Genomic DNA, 16,161 nt, shown 5'->3' on the forward strand with positions numbered 1-16,161 from the left:
ACCAATGCACGGAATATCAAACTGTCACGAAATATAGACAGCTTGACAAGCAAGATATCATGCACATGAGTTTTATTTCAAACAGTTTACGACATCACAGTGTAAAATTAGAGCCATATGCACCCAGCACGGCCTGTAGACCAGAGGGGTGGTGCCGAATGCCACTGGCATATCGCCCAAGATATCACTGGCAACCGAGCAGGCAACCCTCATCCTCTTTTCCCTTCCAACATCTTCTTCCACTCGTGTGCATCACAACAAACCTCCTCAAGCATCGAACAAAAGTCAAGCATCGTTCAGCTCGAGTCTCCAAGTGCACAGTCTGTTTGTGGACTATTGCCGCTGTCACCTGCATCTGCATCCCTTTTTTTTTTTTATTTCCCCTACCTGGCTGGCTGCACTTTGATTTTTGCAATCAGTAAATCCTCTGTTTGCTCCCCAGAGAAGTACAAATAGCCATTCCTCTCAGGCGTCGCGGCCAGGAAAAAAACCCTACCCTTTTCACAACATCGCTTCCCCTCCCGTTCCCTAACGCAATCACATTCTTTCCCTCACCCTCGCACGCGAGCGACAACGTACCTACAATCATTTCAAACATTCCTTCAGCTACATTCTTTCTTTGAAACCGTCACCATGGGTTGTGGTCTGTCCAAGGAGCAGCGGCCCTCTGAGGCCAACTACGTTGGCACGGAGCTGATCAGAATGCCCCCCCCGACCCGGTATGTTTGATTTCCACGAGGCCTGGCCTTGCTTGACAATCATGTCGCTAACAAGAATCAATAGCCGACCTGGTTTCCGGCCTGATTATTCCCCTCCCCGCGGCCGGGTCATTCCTGTCCCTGTTGGGAACCCCCCTCTCTATGAGCATGTTAATGCTGGTCTTCCCGGAATGTCTCGCCCTGGAACCTCGTCTGGGATTCCCACTATCCCTCGAATTGACATCACGCACGATGTAATCGTTGAGCAGGATGAAGCGCTCCCTGCTCTCCCTGCCGGCGCTACCGACCAGGTTGGTGCTGATGAGGCTGTCAACAAGGCGACGACCACCACTACTGTTGAAGGTGGAGACAAGGTTGCCACTGGCACTGTCAAGGATTCCAACTAGATCCTCCAAGGTATGCTGCCTCCTGTGAAATATGACTACAAAGGGTTCTAACGAGTTTGGCAGCATCATCACGGGTCCACCAAGGGGACGATCATTGGAACAAGGATTTCGGGTACCTGCAGGTTGACAGCTGAACAAAGTGTCTTTCGGGATATGGATATTCATGTGGTTTAATCTGTCGGGGAGGTCGGAACGATTTTTCTTGGAAGCAACCAACACACTCGAGGTAGTCATCACAGTGGCCTAGGCCAGAATCAAACACACTGCCACGACACTTGATTGTTTCTCTGCATGAACGTGATCTGATTTCATTTAATAACCGTAGATACGTAGAATAAAGGCCCAAAAATGTTTCAAGGTAATTTTTGAAGCTTCTGGGACACTGTGCGACCGTTGCTATGGGAGTGTGCGGTCACGGGATTTTGGGGTCAAGTGAGGCTCTCGACGATAGCGCCGCTTCCACGACGACGCGTTTTTCAGGCACGCGAATAAACACGGGTGGAAGAATGACATCACGATTTTAACTGAGCTCTCTAGAAACTGTCATGAGACTAGATATTTGTCAAAGTATGCTCTTCTTGCACTACAGCATGAGGTGGCAGCGGGTGCTGGAATCACTTCTCCGCGGATCTGGGAAAACATACGACAGAGCATGCTCAGCTGGCACAACGCGTCCAGACTGTCTCTAGGGCTAGAACAGTGCGCATACACACAGCGCACTATTTTCTTTGGTGCACATTTTTGGAAGAATTTCTAGAGGCTGCCTACCAGCAAGCAAGGACGTCAGGATAAACGACGTGCCAAGTGGAGCAGATGTTTGACGGATGGCACCAGGCACCAAATAACGTTTCTTTCTCCTGCACTCTGTAGGTACCCATCCTTCGGTAGCACACGTGATGGGCCATGGCATCTACACTATGGAGTACGTAGCTAGCTACAGCACACAGAGTGCGGCCACTTTGACATGGGGTTCTCGACTGTAACATGATCACCACCACCCGCATATGTGCTGTGCAACTCGATGCTAGCGGCCGAGACACCATGACCATGTGCTCCCCCCACGCCCCGTCGCATGGAGGCATTGGGTTGGGTCTCGGCACGATCGATCGACAAACACCGGGCGACGGGTGCATGGGTAACTAACGGGCAGTAGCGGAGTTTGAGCAATATTGAGTCGGCCGAGAGCCGAGAGCACATGAGAGTAAAAGACGGACGTGTTACTTAACAGACGCCCCAGCCGTAGGTGGCTTGAGGGTGAAGCCAAGGGTTCAACGACAAGCCATTTTTACAAGGATCTTGTCGATATCAGACCAGCCCACGGTCTCCAGCCCGTAGAAACTTGCTCAAATCTACGCAAAGCTGGGTCCGTCTTTTGAAACTGGCACGACAATCCCACGCCCACATTCGCTGATTTTTTACTCTATTCCGCATTGTACGGTTCGTCGGCTGTGACAGGAGGACCCTGGGCGCAGAGAAAAGAAAAAAAAAGGTTATCAACGGGCTGCATACATAAAGCTACCTCTCCTCTCCGTCTTTTTACTCTTCCTGCACGGGATAATTCAAAGTTCCCAACAATCTTGGTGACGCGGTGATTACCTATTTATTATTGGCCTGCCCTCCTCTCTCGTCGACACTTGACAGCATCACCTCCCACTTTCAACTACCAGCACCAATACCAGCATCAACCAAGAATCAAACACCTTCATCATGTCGTCCTCAATGGATCACAACATGCACATGACTGGCATGTCCGCGACTGCGACTGCCACCATGTCCATGGACCACGCCACCATGTCTATGGACATGCCAGCTTCCACCTCGGCCGCCATGGATATGGACCACGGAATGGGCAACGGCTGCAAGATTTCTGTGCGTGGACATGCACCCTTCTCATACATGTCATCTGCTGACAATCACAGATGCTTTGGAACTGGAACACGGTCGACTCCTGCTTCATCGCCGAGACCTGGCACATCACCTCGAAGGGCATGTTCGCCGGCTCCTGCATCGGCGTCATCCTCCTCGTCATGACCCTCGAGCTCCTCCGCCGCTCCGTCAAGGAATGGGACCGCTTCCTCCTCCGCCAGCATGCCGCCAAGTTTGAAGGATCCGCTCCCGCCGCCGCTGCTGCCACTGGTTCCGACAGCCCCAAGGTCGCTTCTCCAGTCGCCTGTGCTACTCCTCTGCCTCCGTTCCGCCCCAATGTCTGGCAGCAGGCTATCCGTGCGCTGCTTCACATGATGCAGTTTGCCGTCGCTTACTTTGTTATGCTACTCGCCATGTACTACAACGGGTACTTCATCATCTGTATCTTTATCGGCGCGTACCTGGGTGCCTTTATCTTTCAGTGGGAGACTCTGAGCGGAGGTCAGAATACGAGTGCCTCCCGCGAGGCTACCGTCTGCTGTGGTTAAAGGGAGAAGGAATGAACCGGGTGCATCGAGTTATTTACTTGGTGCTCGACTCTACAACTCCATCATCTCGTCACAACAATTTCCGCCGCCTTTGCACAATCTGACTGTCGTGGTCTCGGCCGTCCGTTGTGTTCTAGATACAGTTAAGCTTAATCATGATACCCTTCTATTTTCGGCGATTTCAAATATGAATGGCTTGAGTGATGTTGTCTGTACATATCAGAATGAGAATGTGAGTGAAAGAGTAAGGATGCTTCCATTAAGTTTATCGCATGGCGAGTCAAGCGAGATCGTTGATTGGACGCCATCGGCTGGTGTCAGGGGCTAATAGAGTGCTGGTGTTACACAGGGTGAAAGAAAAAGAGCATCAGTGTATACAGCCGTCGCGACCAACAGAACGACCAACACCACAACTAATACGTTTATTTAATACATGGAATAGTACAAAACATTTAAAGCAAACAGAGTCATTCCCTTGGTGAGTCTGACAATATCTATACCACCATGCTTGGTCCGTTATCTATGCCGTAGCTGCTTACAATTACACTCCCAATTAGCCCTAGTGTGCGGCTTATTTCCTCACCCTCGTCCGGTCGAGCTGACAAATGAGTTGCCTCAGTCCTTGGCCGTCGATCCTCAAACATGGGGTTAATGAGGAACCACCCCTGCGACCACTCAATCATCCCGTCCAACTGCCAACAACGTCTCAATCATCTCACAAGCAAGAGGAATTAATCAGTCAACTGACGCCTCGAGCTCTTGCGGGCTGCAATCATGTTCCGCCATCTCATGTCCGCCAAGGTGCGCTCCAACGCCGGCTGCTGGACCTGTCGCCTGCGCCGCAAAAAGTGCGACGAGAAGAGGCCCGTCTGCGACGGCTGCGGCGCCCTCGAGATCACCTGCTACTATGAGGACGAGAAGCCCGACTGGATGGACGGCGGGCCCAAGCAAAAGGCCATGGCCGAGAAGATCAAGGCCCAGGTCAAGAAGCAGGCCAGCCAACGCCGCGACCGCAAGTACATGGAGATGCTCGAGGCCGGCACGCGCAACGTCACCCTCCAGAATGGCGAGCACGACGTCGCCATGTCTGCTGCTTCTGATACGGATCCTCCCTCTAGCCACGACGTGGGCTCGACTCCGGCTTCTAGCAACACCAGTGGCGCGTCGCCTCCAGATATGCCCTGGCACAGCCACTTCTCGGTTCGCACAGAGGACCACTCCAGCGCTACTGGAGCGAGCACCGAAGTTCACTTTATCATGATCTACCTCGACTATGTCTTTCCCCATCTCTTCCCCTTCTACCGTCCACCGATTCTTGCCGGTGGTCGAGGCTGGGTCCTCGACGTGCTGCAGAGCAACAAGTCTGTTTGGCACACAGCCATCTCGCTCACATCCTACTTCTTCAGCATCGTCATGGCCAATGGCGAGAAGCAACACGAGGAGTGTACCAACCGAATGGTTCACCAGTTGCAGTCCCAGCTCGAGATGGGCCTTCGGGAACTGCAGCGTGAGATGAGCGCTGTCAACCACACGTCATCTGCCGCCGGCGTCCGTGACAAGCTCCTGGTCCTCCAGGCCATCCTGCAGATGCTCATATTTGAAGTGTCCACCAGCAACAAGGACCATTGGAGGATGCACCTCGACGCCGCTCTCACAATGTTCCAGCAGATCCTGCCTCAGCCCGAGCAATGGGGTGAGACCATCGAGGCCCTCTACAGCTATCGTTGGCCACCGCCAGAGATGGGAATACGCAGACCCTTCAGTACCAACCAAGCTGCCCTTCGTTTCTTCACAGCCAACATCCTCTACATCGACGTCATGTCCAGCATCACACTTGAGCAGGCACCGCGTCTACAAAAGTACCAGGCCCAGGTCATTCCCGGCTGCAGATCTCACACTTCACCGGAAGAGATGCGCATCTCTGGTTCGCTCTTTATGGAGGAGTACATTGGCCTTCAGAACTGGGTCGTCCAGATGATCGGCGACATTGCCGCCCTCGATGCTTGGAAGAAGGAGCAGAGGAAAGCAAACTCACTGTCGATGACCGAGCTTGTCCAGCGCGGTAAAGTCATGGAGGATGCCATCAAGGCTGGTCTCAGTGCCCTCGAGGCTCAGTTTGCATCCTGCAGTCCCACTATCGATCCTATCCTAAGCAGGGTGGTCGAGCCTGCGCCTCTATCCCAGATGCCCGACTCCAAGGCCAAGGAAGCTCCTGGCCTCGCCATTAACAACATCATCTGGCTGCAAGCTGCACATACCTACCTCCACGTCGTCATCTCTGGCTGGCAACCCTCTTGCCCAGAGATCCGATGCTCCGTCTCCCGCATGACTTCGCTCCTGATGGATCTCCCCACAAACACCTGCCTGAGAACCCTAGTCTGGCCATTCTGCATTGCAGGTTGTCTCTCACCGCCCGAGGACGAGGACAAGTACCGTGCAATGATAGAGCGCATGGGGCCCCTGAATGTGTTTGGCACGGCCAGGGAGGCGCTCGAGGTCATGGAAAAGGTTTGGGCTCAACGAGATCAGATTGACGAGAGTTGGGATGTGGCCAAGTGCCTCCGGATTTTGGGACATGGAGTTTTGCTGATTTGATACCCTGAATATTTGCCTCGCCTGGCAACAGAGGCACGAGGTTTGGTTTATAATGATGGTCATTTCCTGGAACGTCGACGGGAGGGAACAAGTTGCAACGAAGGAATCTTAAGCCTTTAGCATAGTGAGTGTTTCTATTTATCAGGATTCAGGATGTGAGAAGGGCTCAAGTCCGAACAATTCATCCCATTTTTTATTCATTTTATAATGTTGAAACCGATCTAACCAGTAGACATTACCATTTGTTTCCCAAACCCAGTCAAAAAGAACAAGCATATCCAATCTATTATAACCCAGAGCTGACCCAATTCATCATCTAGACCCTTTTTCCACCAAATAGAGTCTGCCTCTTTTCTAGCAGACCCAGATCCCACCATCCTTCCACTCGTTCCATGAGGGTCTTGCGAGCAGACTTGACCCTCTCGAGAAGAGGACTCCGGGGTCCGTCGTCAACAAAGCTCGGCGACGACGGCACCTGCAGCATCGGAGGCAGAGGCGGTAGATCTTCCACCGGCTTAGGCGTCTCCTTCAGCTGCACCCTCTTCACGCGAACGGGCGCCGTGGGGGGCGGGGGGAACCACGGCTGGCGAGCGCTCTCGGCGTCGGACGAGTCGCTGTCGAAACGCTTCTCGGGCTGCGCCATGGCCATCGTCCCCAGGCTCCGGGCCCGGCTCACTGCCGCTCCTCCGAGCGGGCGAGCCGGGGCCTTGACCTCCCCCATCTCCCCACGGCCGCACCTTCAGCCCTCAATGTCCTTGGGAGCAGGGCGGGAAGCGCCCTTGGTTCGCTTCCACAAGCATCCAGAGGTGATAGCGGAAAAGGCAAAGAGCACGCACAGGGCGATGCTAAGGCCCCAGATGGACTTGATCTGGTAGCACGAGGCCTTGTCGGCGTCTACCCAGCGGAAGGTGTTGCTCTGGGAGTGGTAGACGTTGTGGAAGAGCGAGTTGACAAAGTTGGCCGTGTTGCCGTCTGAAGGGAACTTGGGGCACGAGAGGTAGCTGACGGGCTTACCGACTGTGCAGGCCACGACGATGCAGGCGATGAGGAGGCACAGGTCGGCGCCTGTGGCGAGGAGGAGGGGGAGCATGCCGTCCCAGTAGAGGATGTAAGAGATGGCGATGTAGAGGGTAGAGATGCAGGACTGAGGAGTCAGTTACTAGCCCTTATTCAAGGATATGTTCAACTTACCACAACCAGTGTGCCGATCAGGGCCGACGGGGCAGCATAGTCGGCAGCAACCATCTCAGAGATAAAGTTGGAGGTGAGACCGATGATGGTGATGAGCGAGATGAACTCCATGGCTCGCATGGCAGTCCATGTGTGCCCGAGGGCGCCGAGGGCGGGCATGGGCTGCATCCTGGACTTTCGTGTAGCGGGCGTGGAGAGGGAGAGACGAGGGCGCGACGATCCGGCGGTGCGCAGGGGGAGGTTCTTGGAGTAGAAGGGGATGGACGGAGAAGCTATTGTGTCTCTAAAAGGTCCCGCCTTAAGAAGAGGCGAGAGATCGGTTTTTTTAAGGGAAAGGGTGTGATAAAGACGAAGATCGTTGATCGTTTGAGAGAATGGTCGTTGCGTTAAGATTTCGTGATGGACTTTAGAGAGAGAGGAAAACCCAGAAACCCAAAAAGAGTACAAAGGAAATAAGGAAATAGACAAAAAGGAAAAAAGGAAGATTGTTGTCTTTGTTGTGTAAGTTGTTTGATGAAGAGAAAGAGAGAAAAGGAATCTTGTAAACGCCCGAAACCCCGTGTCTTTATACACCATCAACAAGTAAGAGACATCAACATTCAATGTTTTTCTTGGCTCTTGTTTCCAATTACAGCAGCCGCCCGGCCCATCAGCCCGTGAAACCAACCCATCGCGCTTCAACAGAACCACCCCGTCGCGAGATGACACAAAGAGAACCAAGATTCCTCTCCCCTTCAGCGGCTGCTGCTTCAAGGTCCACTAGCCAATGAGAGCCACTCGATCGGGTTGTCCTCCAGAGCTGGCGCTTAACCACCAGGGACAGGGGTGTAAGTCAATAGCCGCGCAGGCGTTTCGCACTTGGCAGGGTCACGATTGGACGAGAGCTGAAGTTGGCAGTTCGTGAGCCTCATGAATTTGTTTTGGATGAGGTCGCAGACGCGGCGAGATTGGAGGGTCTCGCAGTGGGTGTAACCACTGTTTGCCCATTGTTGTGCCATTTACCAAGAGGAGGCTATTCTAGGAACATGATCCTACTACACCCGGTAGCTTGGGCTTGGGGTCTCTTGTTTGGTCAACGACGCTAGGTTCGTTCTTGATCCTTGCTGATTCACGGTGAGGATGAACTGCCGAGAGACAAAGAGTTTAGTCTTCACCTGAATCTGCATCCATGCAATGCACGTCGATCCGATGCTGGTGATCCGATACGGCGCATTAGACAAAAGGGGCTGGGGACGGTGGTGTGAAAATAGAGCGACATGACATGTCAGTTCATTTTGTTGCGCCAGACGCCTATCTAGGATCCTATCATGAAAACAAACATGCTGCCTCTTTGCTTTGTTATCCGTACATACATTCTCAATGCTGCTTGCTCACTAGACGAGAGCCCAGGCAACCGCGTGGCCCATCCCCGTCCAGTTCCACCACACCCAGACGCGCTTATTCCGCTAGCTCAGCCCAGGAGATCATCCATGGCAGAGCCGCCAGTCTTGGGCGCCGCGTTGCCGCTAGAGGAGCCCGCGGAGGGGGCACCCCAGATTCCGGCACTGCTCTTCTCCTTGGCCAGCTGGCCCATGGTAGGCCCAGCGGTGGGCGTGCTAGACTTCTTGATGCCGGCACTTGCCTTGCCCCAGAGCGCACCAAAGGCATCTCCTCCAGCAGCAGGGGGCTTGACTCCGGGGCTGGTGACGGGCTTCATGTTGGCCATGGTGGTTGGTGTGTTGGAAGCACTAGACATGCCTGGCAGGCCAGACACCGAGGCGGGCTTCGCGGGCTGCGCTTGAACGGTGCCAAAGTAGTTGGGTCCGGACTGGAAGCCTCCCTGCTGGGCGGCAGGGGCGGCAGCAGGAGCAGCAGCAGGAATGCTAAAGGCAGAGTAGTTGACTCCGGGAGTGCCCCTGGCGCTATTCGCGGGTGAGATTGACGCCATGCTGACCATCTGGCTGATGTCGGCCTGCTGGGGGGCCGACTGGGGTTGGGGAGCAGCAAAGTGAGCAGTTGTAGAAGCTGCCGATGTCACGGCGGGCGCAGCGGTCTGAGCAAAGTTGCTGGAGGCTGCAGGCTGGGCCGCAGGAGTAGCAGACTGGAAGTCGTCAAACTCGTCTTCGTCGTCCGCTGGCGCTGAGGCGGCGGCGGTGTTAGTAGGAGCCATAGCAGCAAAGCTGGACGCAGCCGGCGCCGCAGAGGATGATGCCGGTGCAGTATCATCAAAAGAGAACAGGTCCACCTCGGGCTCCTTCTTCTTGGGAGGCTCAGCAGCCTTCTTGGCGGCCGGGGCTCGCTCTGGTCTCTTTGCAGCAGCTCGGGATGCAGGAGCTGGCCTCTCATCCTCGTCAAACTCGTCATACTCTTCGAATCGGTCAGCTCTGCTACCGCTGCCGCTGCCACCGCCCTCTCGCCAATCGTCGCTCTGGCCGCCGAAACCACCACCATCGCCATAGACACCTCCAGAGTAACCACCGAAGTTGGTACTGCCGCTGCTACCACCGCCATAGTCGGCACTCTCGCTGCCAAAGCCACCATAGCGGCCGGAGCTGCCACTCGAGAAGCCGCCGCCAAAGGTCGCACCACCTTCGACGCCAGTATACTTGTTCTTAGTCGCACGCGCCTTCTTGCGCTCGGATCGGATGCGGTCGACGTCGCTTAGGAGCTCGGCAAGCTCCTTGGCCCTGTTACGCACATTGATACCCTGGTCCTTTCCGTTCTGATCAATAAAATGGAATTGGCGAAGCATCTTGAGGAGGGAGATGTGTCCCCGAGCATCGTCAATCACGCGCTCGGAGCCGTGCTTGATGAGGAACTCGAGTAGTTGGAGAGCCTTGTAAATCTGACGCCACTCCTCGGCGGCCTTCTCGGTGAAGCGACGGTAGATCATGGGCATGATCTCGTTGAGGGTTTGGCTGATTATGGTCAGCAGCTGGAAAGACGCATCGACTTGATTGGCGTACTAGTTGAAGGTGCCGTTGGCAATCTCTTGCATCAGGGTGGAGGAGGCTCCCCAGGGTTCGTTGTTCGTCGCCTCGCGAACCTGCGCATCATCGTAAGCCCAACGTGTCACGGCGACAGCGACAACGACATCGGTCGCGCAGAGCTCAACCGACCTTTGCCTCCATCTCAGTAAAGTTCATAACAGCTGCGCATAGCGTCAGTAACCGTCAGGCGCAGCAGGCGAGGCCGCATAGGGAGTACCATTTTGGGCCTTTCGAAAGCCGGCCTTGAGGTCATACAAGGTCAGGTTCGAGACCGTGCTCTTCAAGTCGTTGAGATCCATGGCGAGAAATCCAAGAAGCACAAAACCGCTAGACGATGGAGAGATACCGCAAAGAACGGATAGTTCAGGCGAGATGTTGCTGCTGTTGCTGCCGCTCTGCGGATTGGGTGAGATATTCCAACAAGATATGGGTGTCAAAGGGGCCCCTTGCGCCAACGCATCCTGGACACTTGGACACTTCCCAACGCGGCAGCGCGGACTCAGCGTGGATCATAGCTTGTCACGTGACACTCCACCAAGCATGATTAGGTTCTATTGGGGAATGAATAGAGGTAATGAAGCCCAAAGTAAAGGTGACATTCAAGGCTGGAGATTGCTATCAATCGCTCAATGGCAATCATGCATGATGGGATACGAGGCTCAATTGAATCCCATCCGCCTCGGCTAACCAACAACCACTCTCAAGCCCAACAGTAAGCTCATTCTATGTAGCCCGGCAGAGACAACAGCTCCGGGACAGTGGAGGACCCCGCGAGCTACAGTAAAACCTTATACTTCAGGCCTGAAAGCCGTCGCTCACCGCGCTACGAATAATCGACGCTCAGCTTGCCCCAAAACTTTTCCCTCTCTCGAGACCAGTCCAGTCCAAAAGACCAACCTCGACACGTGTATCCGACAGATCTCTGTAATTTTACCTGTCTAATTGTCCTCATCTCCTGTACCATCACCTTTTTCCCAAGTGTATTAGTCCTCTTCAAGGTACGTGCAGTTTCAATTCTCTCTCAACCGCGTTTGCCCTTTGTCACACCAGCCAGCCCGCCAGCTGGAGCTTTCCGGGGAAGCTCAGTCAGCTCCAGGGAGAGCAAGACGCCTTCGAGCAGGACATCTCCGAGCATGTCAGTGTCAGAGCAGAGCCAATGCGTCCCGGACCAACAATGCCAATCACGATCCCAATTGGTGTTGATGGAAAAGTCGCTCAAACCCGGCTTCGATGCCGGTCCTCTCCTCGTCTACTGTACACCTCGTCATGTCTCCTTGCCCTTGTCCTCACCCATTTTCCCGGTCTCACGGAGGGAGCTTGCCATCCTGGTGTCCGATTCACTCACTCACTCACCCACCATCCACCGGCCACCTCACCCACGGGGCCGTGGACTGGATGAGACTCGAGGTGGAGGGGCCATGCAATGGCGAGAATCCACTGTGGTGGCCACGTCCCAGGATCCCTCCAATGGGCATGGATCCTTGGACAAAAGTCTGCTGCACCTCGGGGGCATCGGGCCACTCGCTCAACACGTTTGGGTGACGCTGGGCTGGGCTGCCTGAGGGGCTGGCTGGCTTGAGACTTGGAAGGGCCTGAGGCGTGGGCGGACGTGGGCGTGGTCCTGGCAACCACCATCAGCTCAACGGTAGCCCCATCGGAGCTGTGTTTGGGGGATCCCTTGTGCCTTGAGCCTTGACAGAATCCCTTGACCAGCAATGGCGGTCTGAGAAACACCAACCAGGGCTTCTCGGCTCTGCTCGTTTGACGCTGTTGATCAGCAGAAGCTGTTGCGAAGCTGCGGGGCCCACAATGGCATCCATGGCCACACGGTGACCTCATGGAGACGAGCATGGCGAAGCAAGCAAAACATGGAAGGAGGCAGAAGGCGTGGAAGGGAGCTCCCCGGCTCACTTCACGTGACTTGGCTTCCGATTTCACCCCACCACTACCCCTCTCCCGCCCTCTCCTATTGGCTCAGGCGGCCCGCGCTAACATTTTGCCCCTCCAGCTTGCTCAAAATGAGACCCTCCCTCCTCCAGCCCCTCCTACCCCGCCATACCTCTTCTTGCTTCTCTGCTGCGAGAACTTCTTTCTCTCTTCCTCAACTTGTGTCTTCTTCCAACACTTTCCGAACTTCTCGATTCTTCTCAGCAACCTCCGCAATCATGGGCAACAAGGTGTAGGTCTTGCTCGAGCTTCGTGCTGTCTCCATTGCGCGCTCGCTGACTCTGATCAAACAGCTACTTCGACATTGAGTGGGAGGGTCCCGTCTTCCAGAACGGCAAGCCCACCAGCACCGTTCAGGGTAAGCTTTGAATCCCCTCAAAATCATCAAATCCATCATCGTTCTTCGTCAGGAAGCTCGAAGGCTTCTGTGACAATCCCCTTGCCCTTGAACGGAACCTCCAGAGGAGCTCTGTCACCAATTCCCAGCATTCCCTTCGAGCGCCCCAACCATAACACCTCACTTGGGACAACATGAGCTGACGCTAGTCCCCTACAGAGCAGAAGGGTCGCATCAACTTCAACCTCTTCGACGACGTGGTCCCCAAGACCGCTGAGAACTTCCGTGCTCTCTGCACTGGCGAGAAGGGCTTCGGCTACAAGGGTTCTTCCTTCCACCGAATCATCCCCGACTTCATGCTTCAGGGCGGTGACTTCACCCGTGGCAACGTACGTTTTCCAGAAACATGCCAATCTGAAACAACAGCTCACAATCTCCTAGGGAACCGGTGGCAAGTCCATCTACGGCGAGAAGTTCGCTGATGAGAACTTCCAGCTGAAGCACGACAAGCCTGGTCTGCTGTCCATGGCCAACGCTGGCCCCAACACGTAAGCATCTCATGTCGAAGCAGCCCAGCCAGTTTACTAACCCAAGACAGCAACGGCTCCCAGTTCTTCGTCACCACCGTTGTCACCTCTTGGCTCAACGGCCGCCACGTCGTCTTCGGCGAGGTCGCTGACCAGGAGTCTCTTAACATTGTCAAGGCTCTTGAGGCTACTGGCTCTGGCAGCGGCAACATCAAGTACCAGAAGCGCCCTACCATTGTCGACTCTGGTGAGCTGTAAACAGTTCCTTTGATGCGTAAAAGGCATTATGGTTGGGAATTGGAAGCACATAACGAACCTTGGAGAAGATTAGCCATGAAGCTAGTGATTCAAAAGTCGGCCTAAAGGCCCAACTGCCAAACAATATCAACCATTCACAGCCCACAAATACTGTAGCTCCCTTGTCAGTGTGATTGCATGTTACGTGCCTGGACTCCTCGAAGAGTAGTTACAAAAGCATAAAGACGTGGATTGAAGTAAGTTTTGAAGTGTACCGCTGCGAAGGGCCATTTGGCCGTGTCGCTTTTCCTACTACGCCGCTGCTATGCCACCCTGAAACCCAAACAAACTACCCATTGGTACTTGGAACCAGACGCCAGACCCCATAAATAAAAAATACACTGGATAGTAGTGAGTGATAGCTCAGTAACCTCCCAGACCCTAGTAGACGTATCCAGTCTATTCAATGCCTAACCACCTCTGGAAATATTCGCAGTTGTTTGGACCTACCGGTCCACCCTCTTCGCAGATCTCAAAGACTGGGCAGCGGCCACAAGGAGCCTCAGTGAAGGCACTGACGAATGGCTCGGGGCCGCCCTCGAGTCCCGTGGGATCGTCACGGCCAGCCCACCTCTCTGCGGACTGCTTGGCGATGCGGGAGACGCGGTAGCCAATCTTGCCGCCAACCTTGACAGGCTCGACCAAGTTATCCCAGACCAGGACATCGACAAGCTTCTTGACATCGTGTTCGGAAAGGATGGTGTTGTGGGTGACGCCGCTCGTGGAGAGGAGACGGGCGATGTCGCGGACGGTCGGGTAGCCCGTGTAACCGGCAGGGAGAGGGAGAAGAGTGTCCTTCCTTGGAGGAGTTGCGGAGGAGGTCTTTGTGATTTTTGATGGAGGCTCATCCATGTGGCTAGCATCACGCTTCTTGCCCTTCTCCACGCCTCCCTTGACGACACCCTTCTTGGGCACCTGCGTCCGCGCCGGAGCACCACCTCCGTGGGTGCTGTGGTAGCTGCTCTGAAGCTTCAGATAATCAAAGACGAAGCGCTGCAGCTCCTCTATGAAGGCCTCGTCGAGGTTCTGGTCGGTGTACCAGGGGCCGCCGGTGGCGCGATCGCTGGGGCGGATGGAGGCCTTGATGAACATCTTCTTGTTAGGGTGCTCGACATTCTTGAAGGGGGCGATGAGGCCCTTTGTCTGGAGCTGCTTGAGGGCGTTCTTGAGGACCGAGTCGTGCATGTTGAGGCGCTTCTGGAGGGTCTGGGACCAGATGCCGTCGCCGCCCGAGTCGTCGATGAGCGAGTACACCATGACCTGTTCATCGGTCGAACACTGCTTGTACCTGGTGGACAATCGTCAGCCGCGCGCATTGGGAGGGGTATCAGCCGTCGCAGTAACATACTTGTGTGCCTCCTGAGCATCGCGCCACTTCCATAGAACCTGGCCCGAGGCCTCGCGCATGGTGATGAAGAGCTTGTCATCGCTGAGGGACTGGACGACGCGGGCCAGCAGCATGAGGTCGCGGTTGGGGATAACGTCGAGGCGGAGGAGGTCATCCTGGGAGAACATGTCGACGCCGGACTCGCGACAGCGATCGTAGAGGGCCTCCTTCCAGACGGCCAGCTTGGCCGTCTGGGCGTCGGGCGCGGGGGTCGGCATGATGGATGAGGAAGTGAGTCAAGCGCTGATTCTAAAGGGAATTCGGGCGATGGGGGCGCTGAGAAGTTCTTTCAGGAGAAGTAGTTTGATGCTACATTGACATTGGATATCGAGAGTAATCAAAGAATGTGGAAGAGGGATGCGTATAAGAAGAGAGGTTCAAGGTTTTGGTGGAACCTCGAGTCATGGGAGAAGGTTTGGAAATAATTATTTTTCTATCCTGCGCAAAAGCCCCCCCCGCAGCGCCCGCTTTGCCCATGGAGCTCTCGTCCCCTACCCTGCTAATCATTCATGGCAGAATCTCGGCAGCTCGGTGTGACGTGGGGTCTGTGCTCGGAATGTGGGGGATCTTATCAGCTTCTTTCGGTCCCCCACTTGGGGATGTCCTCACCCTGGAGGCGTATTACACATCCAGTGTTGTTGACTTTGGTGATCCAGATTGAGTTGTTGCGAGTGTTAATTAAGTTGCTATGGTTCATTTAGATATTTTCTTGGTTCTTCTAGAGGATTAATCTTACGTCGCCACGGCAATCCGCATCCTCGTGGCTGAGTGCCTTCTGTGTACTTTGCTTCACCTTGATGTGGATGGAGTCATTCCCTAGAGAATTACTCAGGCTGCAGTTCACAAACTCTCACCGCATCCACTTATGTTAAATTTCTGTACAGAGAAAATAAAAGAATAAATTAAAAAACTCCAAGAAAATGAGACCTTCAAGGAGTAAGTAAACTGTGGTTTTAATCATCATAATTGAGAACGAGGCATGAACGTGCGTTCAAAGCCCTGTTGAAATGCCTTCTCCTCAATCAATCTGATAGGCAGTCCAGGGAACGACGGCGCTTCAGGTGAGTCAGCTTTGGAAACCGACTATCTATGCAGTGACTGTCATGTGATCGAATTAGCCGCAAGAATGCGCCAGGGACGTGCATATTGGGGATGACACTGCCTCTGAATAGCCTCACTCCCAGGCTAACTGGACAATTTTAGGCAGCAGAGGATGAGAAACTTCACGACTCAACAACAACCCTGTGAGAAGTATACATGTCAGATGATCTCATTTACACAGCCAAAGACTAATAAATTAATTTAAAATAAATGGCTGTCCGCTTTCTTGTTTACTCTGGACATTCTCCTTTTACAATAAACAAACGATACTCAACTTTACCAACTTGAGCA

General features: G+C 54.2%; 8 protein-coding genes across 8 annotated transcripts; 4 read left to right on the forward strand and 4 right to left on the reverse strand.

The window, feature by feature from the left end:
- Positions 1-633: 633 nt before the first annotated feature.
- MRS44_001624 (uncharacterized protein) lies at positions 634-1,105 on the forward strand (the record flags this gene model as incomplete). The annotated part of the gene is made up of 2 exons (XM_046279313.2): positions 634-719; positions 784-1,105. 2 exons carry the CDS (start codon positions 634-636, stop codon positions 1,103-1,105), a joined length of 408 nt encoding a protein of 135 aa, XP_046138108.1.
- Positions 1,106-2,812: 1,707 nt separating this feature from the next.
- MRS44_001625 (uncharacterized protein) lies at positions 2,813-3,519 on the forward strand (the record flags this gene model as incomplete). The annotated part of the gene is made up of 2 exons (XM_065623768.1): positions 2,813-2,974; positions 3,025-3,519. 2 exons carry the CDS (start codon positions 2,813-2,815, stop codon positions 3,517-3,519), a joined length of 657 nt encoding a protein of 218 aa, XP_065480190.1.
- Positions 3,520-4,293: 774 nt separating this feature from the next.
- Positions 4,294-6,114, forward strand: MRS44_001626 (uncharacterized protein; the record flags this gene model as incomplete). Its single annotated transcript, XM_046267289.2, has 1 exon — positions 4,294-6,114. The coding sequence occupies one exon, from the start codon at positions 4,294-4,296 to the stop codon at positions 6,112-6,114; it is 1,821 nt and encodes a 606-aa protein (XP_046138106.1).
- A 316-nt stretch (positions 6,115-6,430) lies between these two features.
- On the reverse strand, positions 6,431-6,835 carry MRS44_001627 (uncharacterized protein; the record flags this gene model as incomplete). Its single annotated transcript, XM_046280626.2, has 1 exon — positions 6,431-6,835. The coding sequence occupies one exon, from the start codon at positions 6,833-6,835 to the stop codon at positions 6,431-6,433; it is 405 nt and encodes a 134-aa protein (XP_046138105.2).
- Positions 6,836-6,853: 18 nt separating this feature from the next.
- MRS44_001628 (uncharacterized protein) lies at positions 6,854-7,473 on the reverse strand (the record flags this gene model as incomplete). Its single annotated transcript, XM_046280625.1, has 2 exons — positions 6,854-7,258; positions 7,306-7,473. The coding sequence occupies 2 exons, from the start codon at positions 7,471-7,473 to the stop codon at positions 6,854-6,856; spliced, it is 573 nt and encodes a 190-aa protein (XP_046138104.1).
- Positions 7,474-8,755: 1,282 nt separating this feature from the next.
- Positions 8,756-12,125, reverse strand: MRS44_001629 (uncharacterized protein; the record flags this gene model as incomplete). The annotated part of the gene is made up of 4 exons (XM_065623769.1): positions 8,756-10,202; positions 10,251-10,403; positions 10,530-10,669; positions 11,628-12,125. 4 exons carry the CDS (start codon positions 12,123-12,125, stop codon positions 8,756-8,758), a joined length of 2,238 nt encoding a protein of 745 aa, XP_065480191.1.
- A 167-nt stretch (positions 12,126-12,292) lies between these two features.
- On the forward strand, positions 12,293-13,343 carry MRS44_001630 (uncharacterized protein; the record flags this gene model as incomplete). Its single annotated transcript, XM_046273420.1, has 5 exons — positions 12,293-12,453; positions 12,515-12,579; positions 12,778-12,947; positions 13,000-13,106; positions 13,157-13,343. The coding sequence occupies 5 exons, from the start codon at positions 12,293-12,295 to the stop codon at positions 13,341-13,343; spliced, it is 690 nt and encodes a 229-aa protein (XP_046138102.1).
- A 402-nt stretch (positions 13,344-13,745) lies between these two features.
- On the reverse strand, positions 13,746-14,987 carry MRS44_001631 (uncharacterized protein; the record flags this gene model as incomplete). The annotated part of the gene is made up of 3 exons (XM_065623771.1): positions 13,746-13,763; positions 13,833-14,670; positions 14,731-14,987. The coding sequence occupies 3 exons, from the start codon at positions 14,985-14,987 to the stop codon at positions 13,746-13,748; spliced, it is 1,113 nt and encodes a 370-aa protein (XP_065480192.1).
- Positions 14,988-16,161: the final 1,174 nt, after the last annotated feature.

The sequence above is a fragment of the Fusarium solani genome, assembly GCF_023522795.1.
Source record: "Fusarium solani strain SB1 chromosome Unknown bctg00000000, whole genome shotgun sequence".
Lineage (NCBI taxonomy): Eukaryota > Fungi > Ascomycota > Sordariomycetes > Hypocreales > Nectriaceae > Fusarium > Fusarium solani.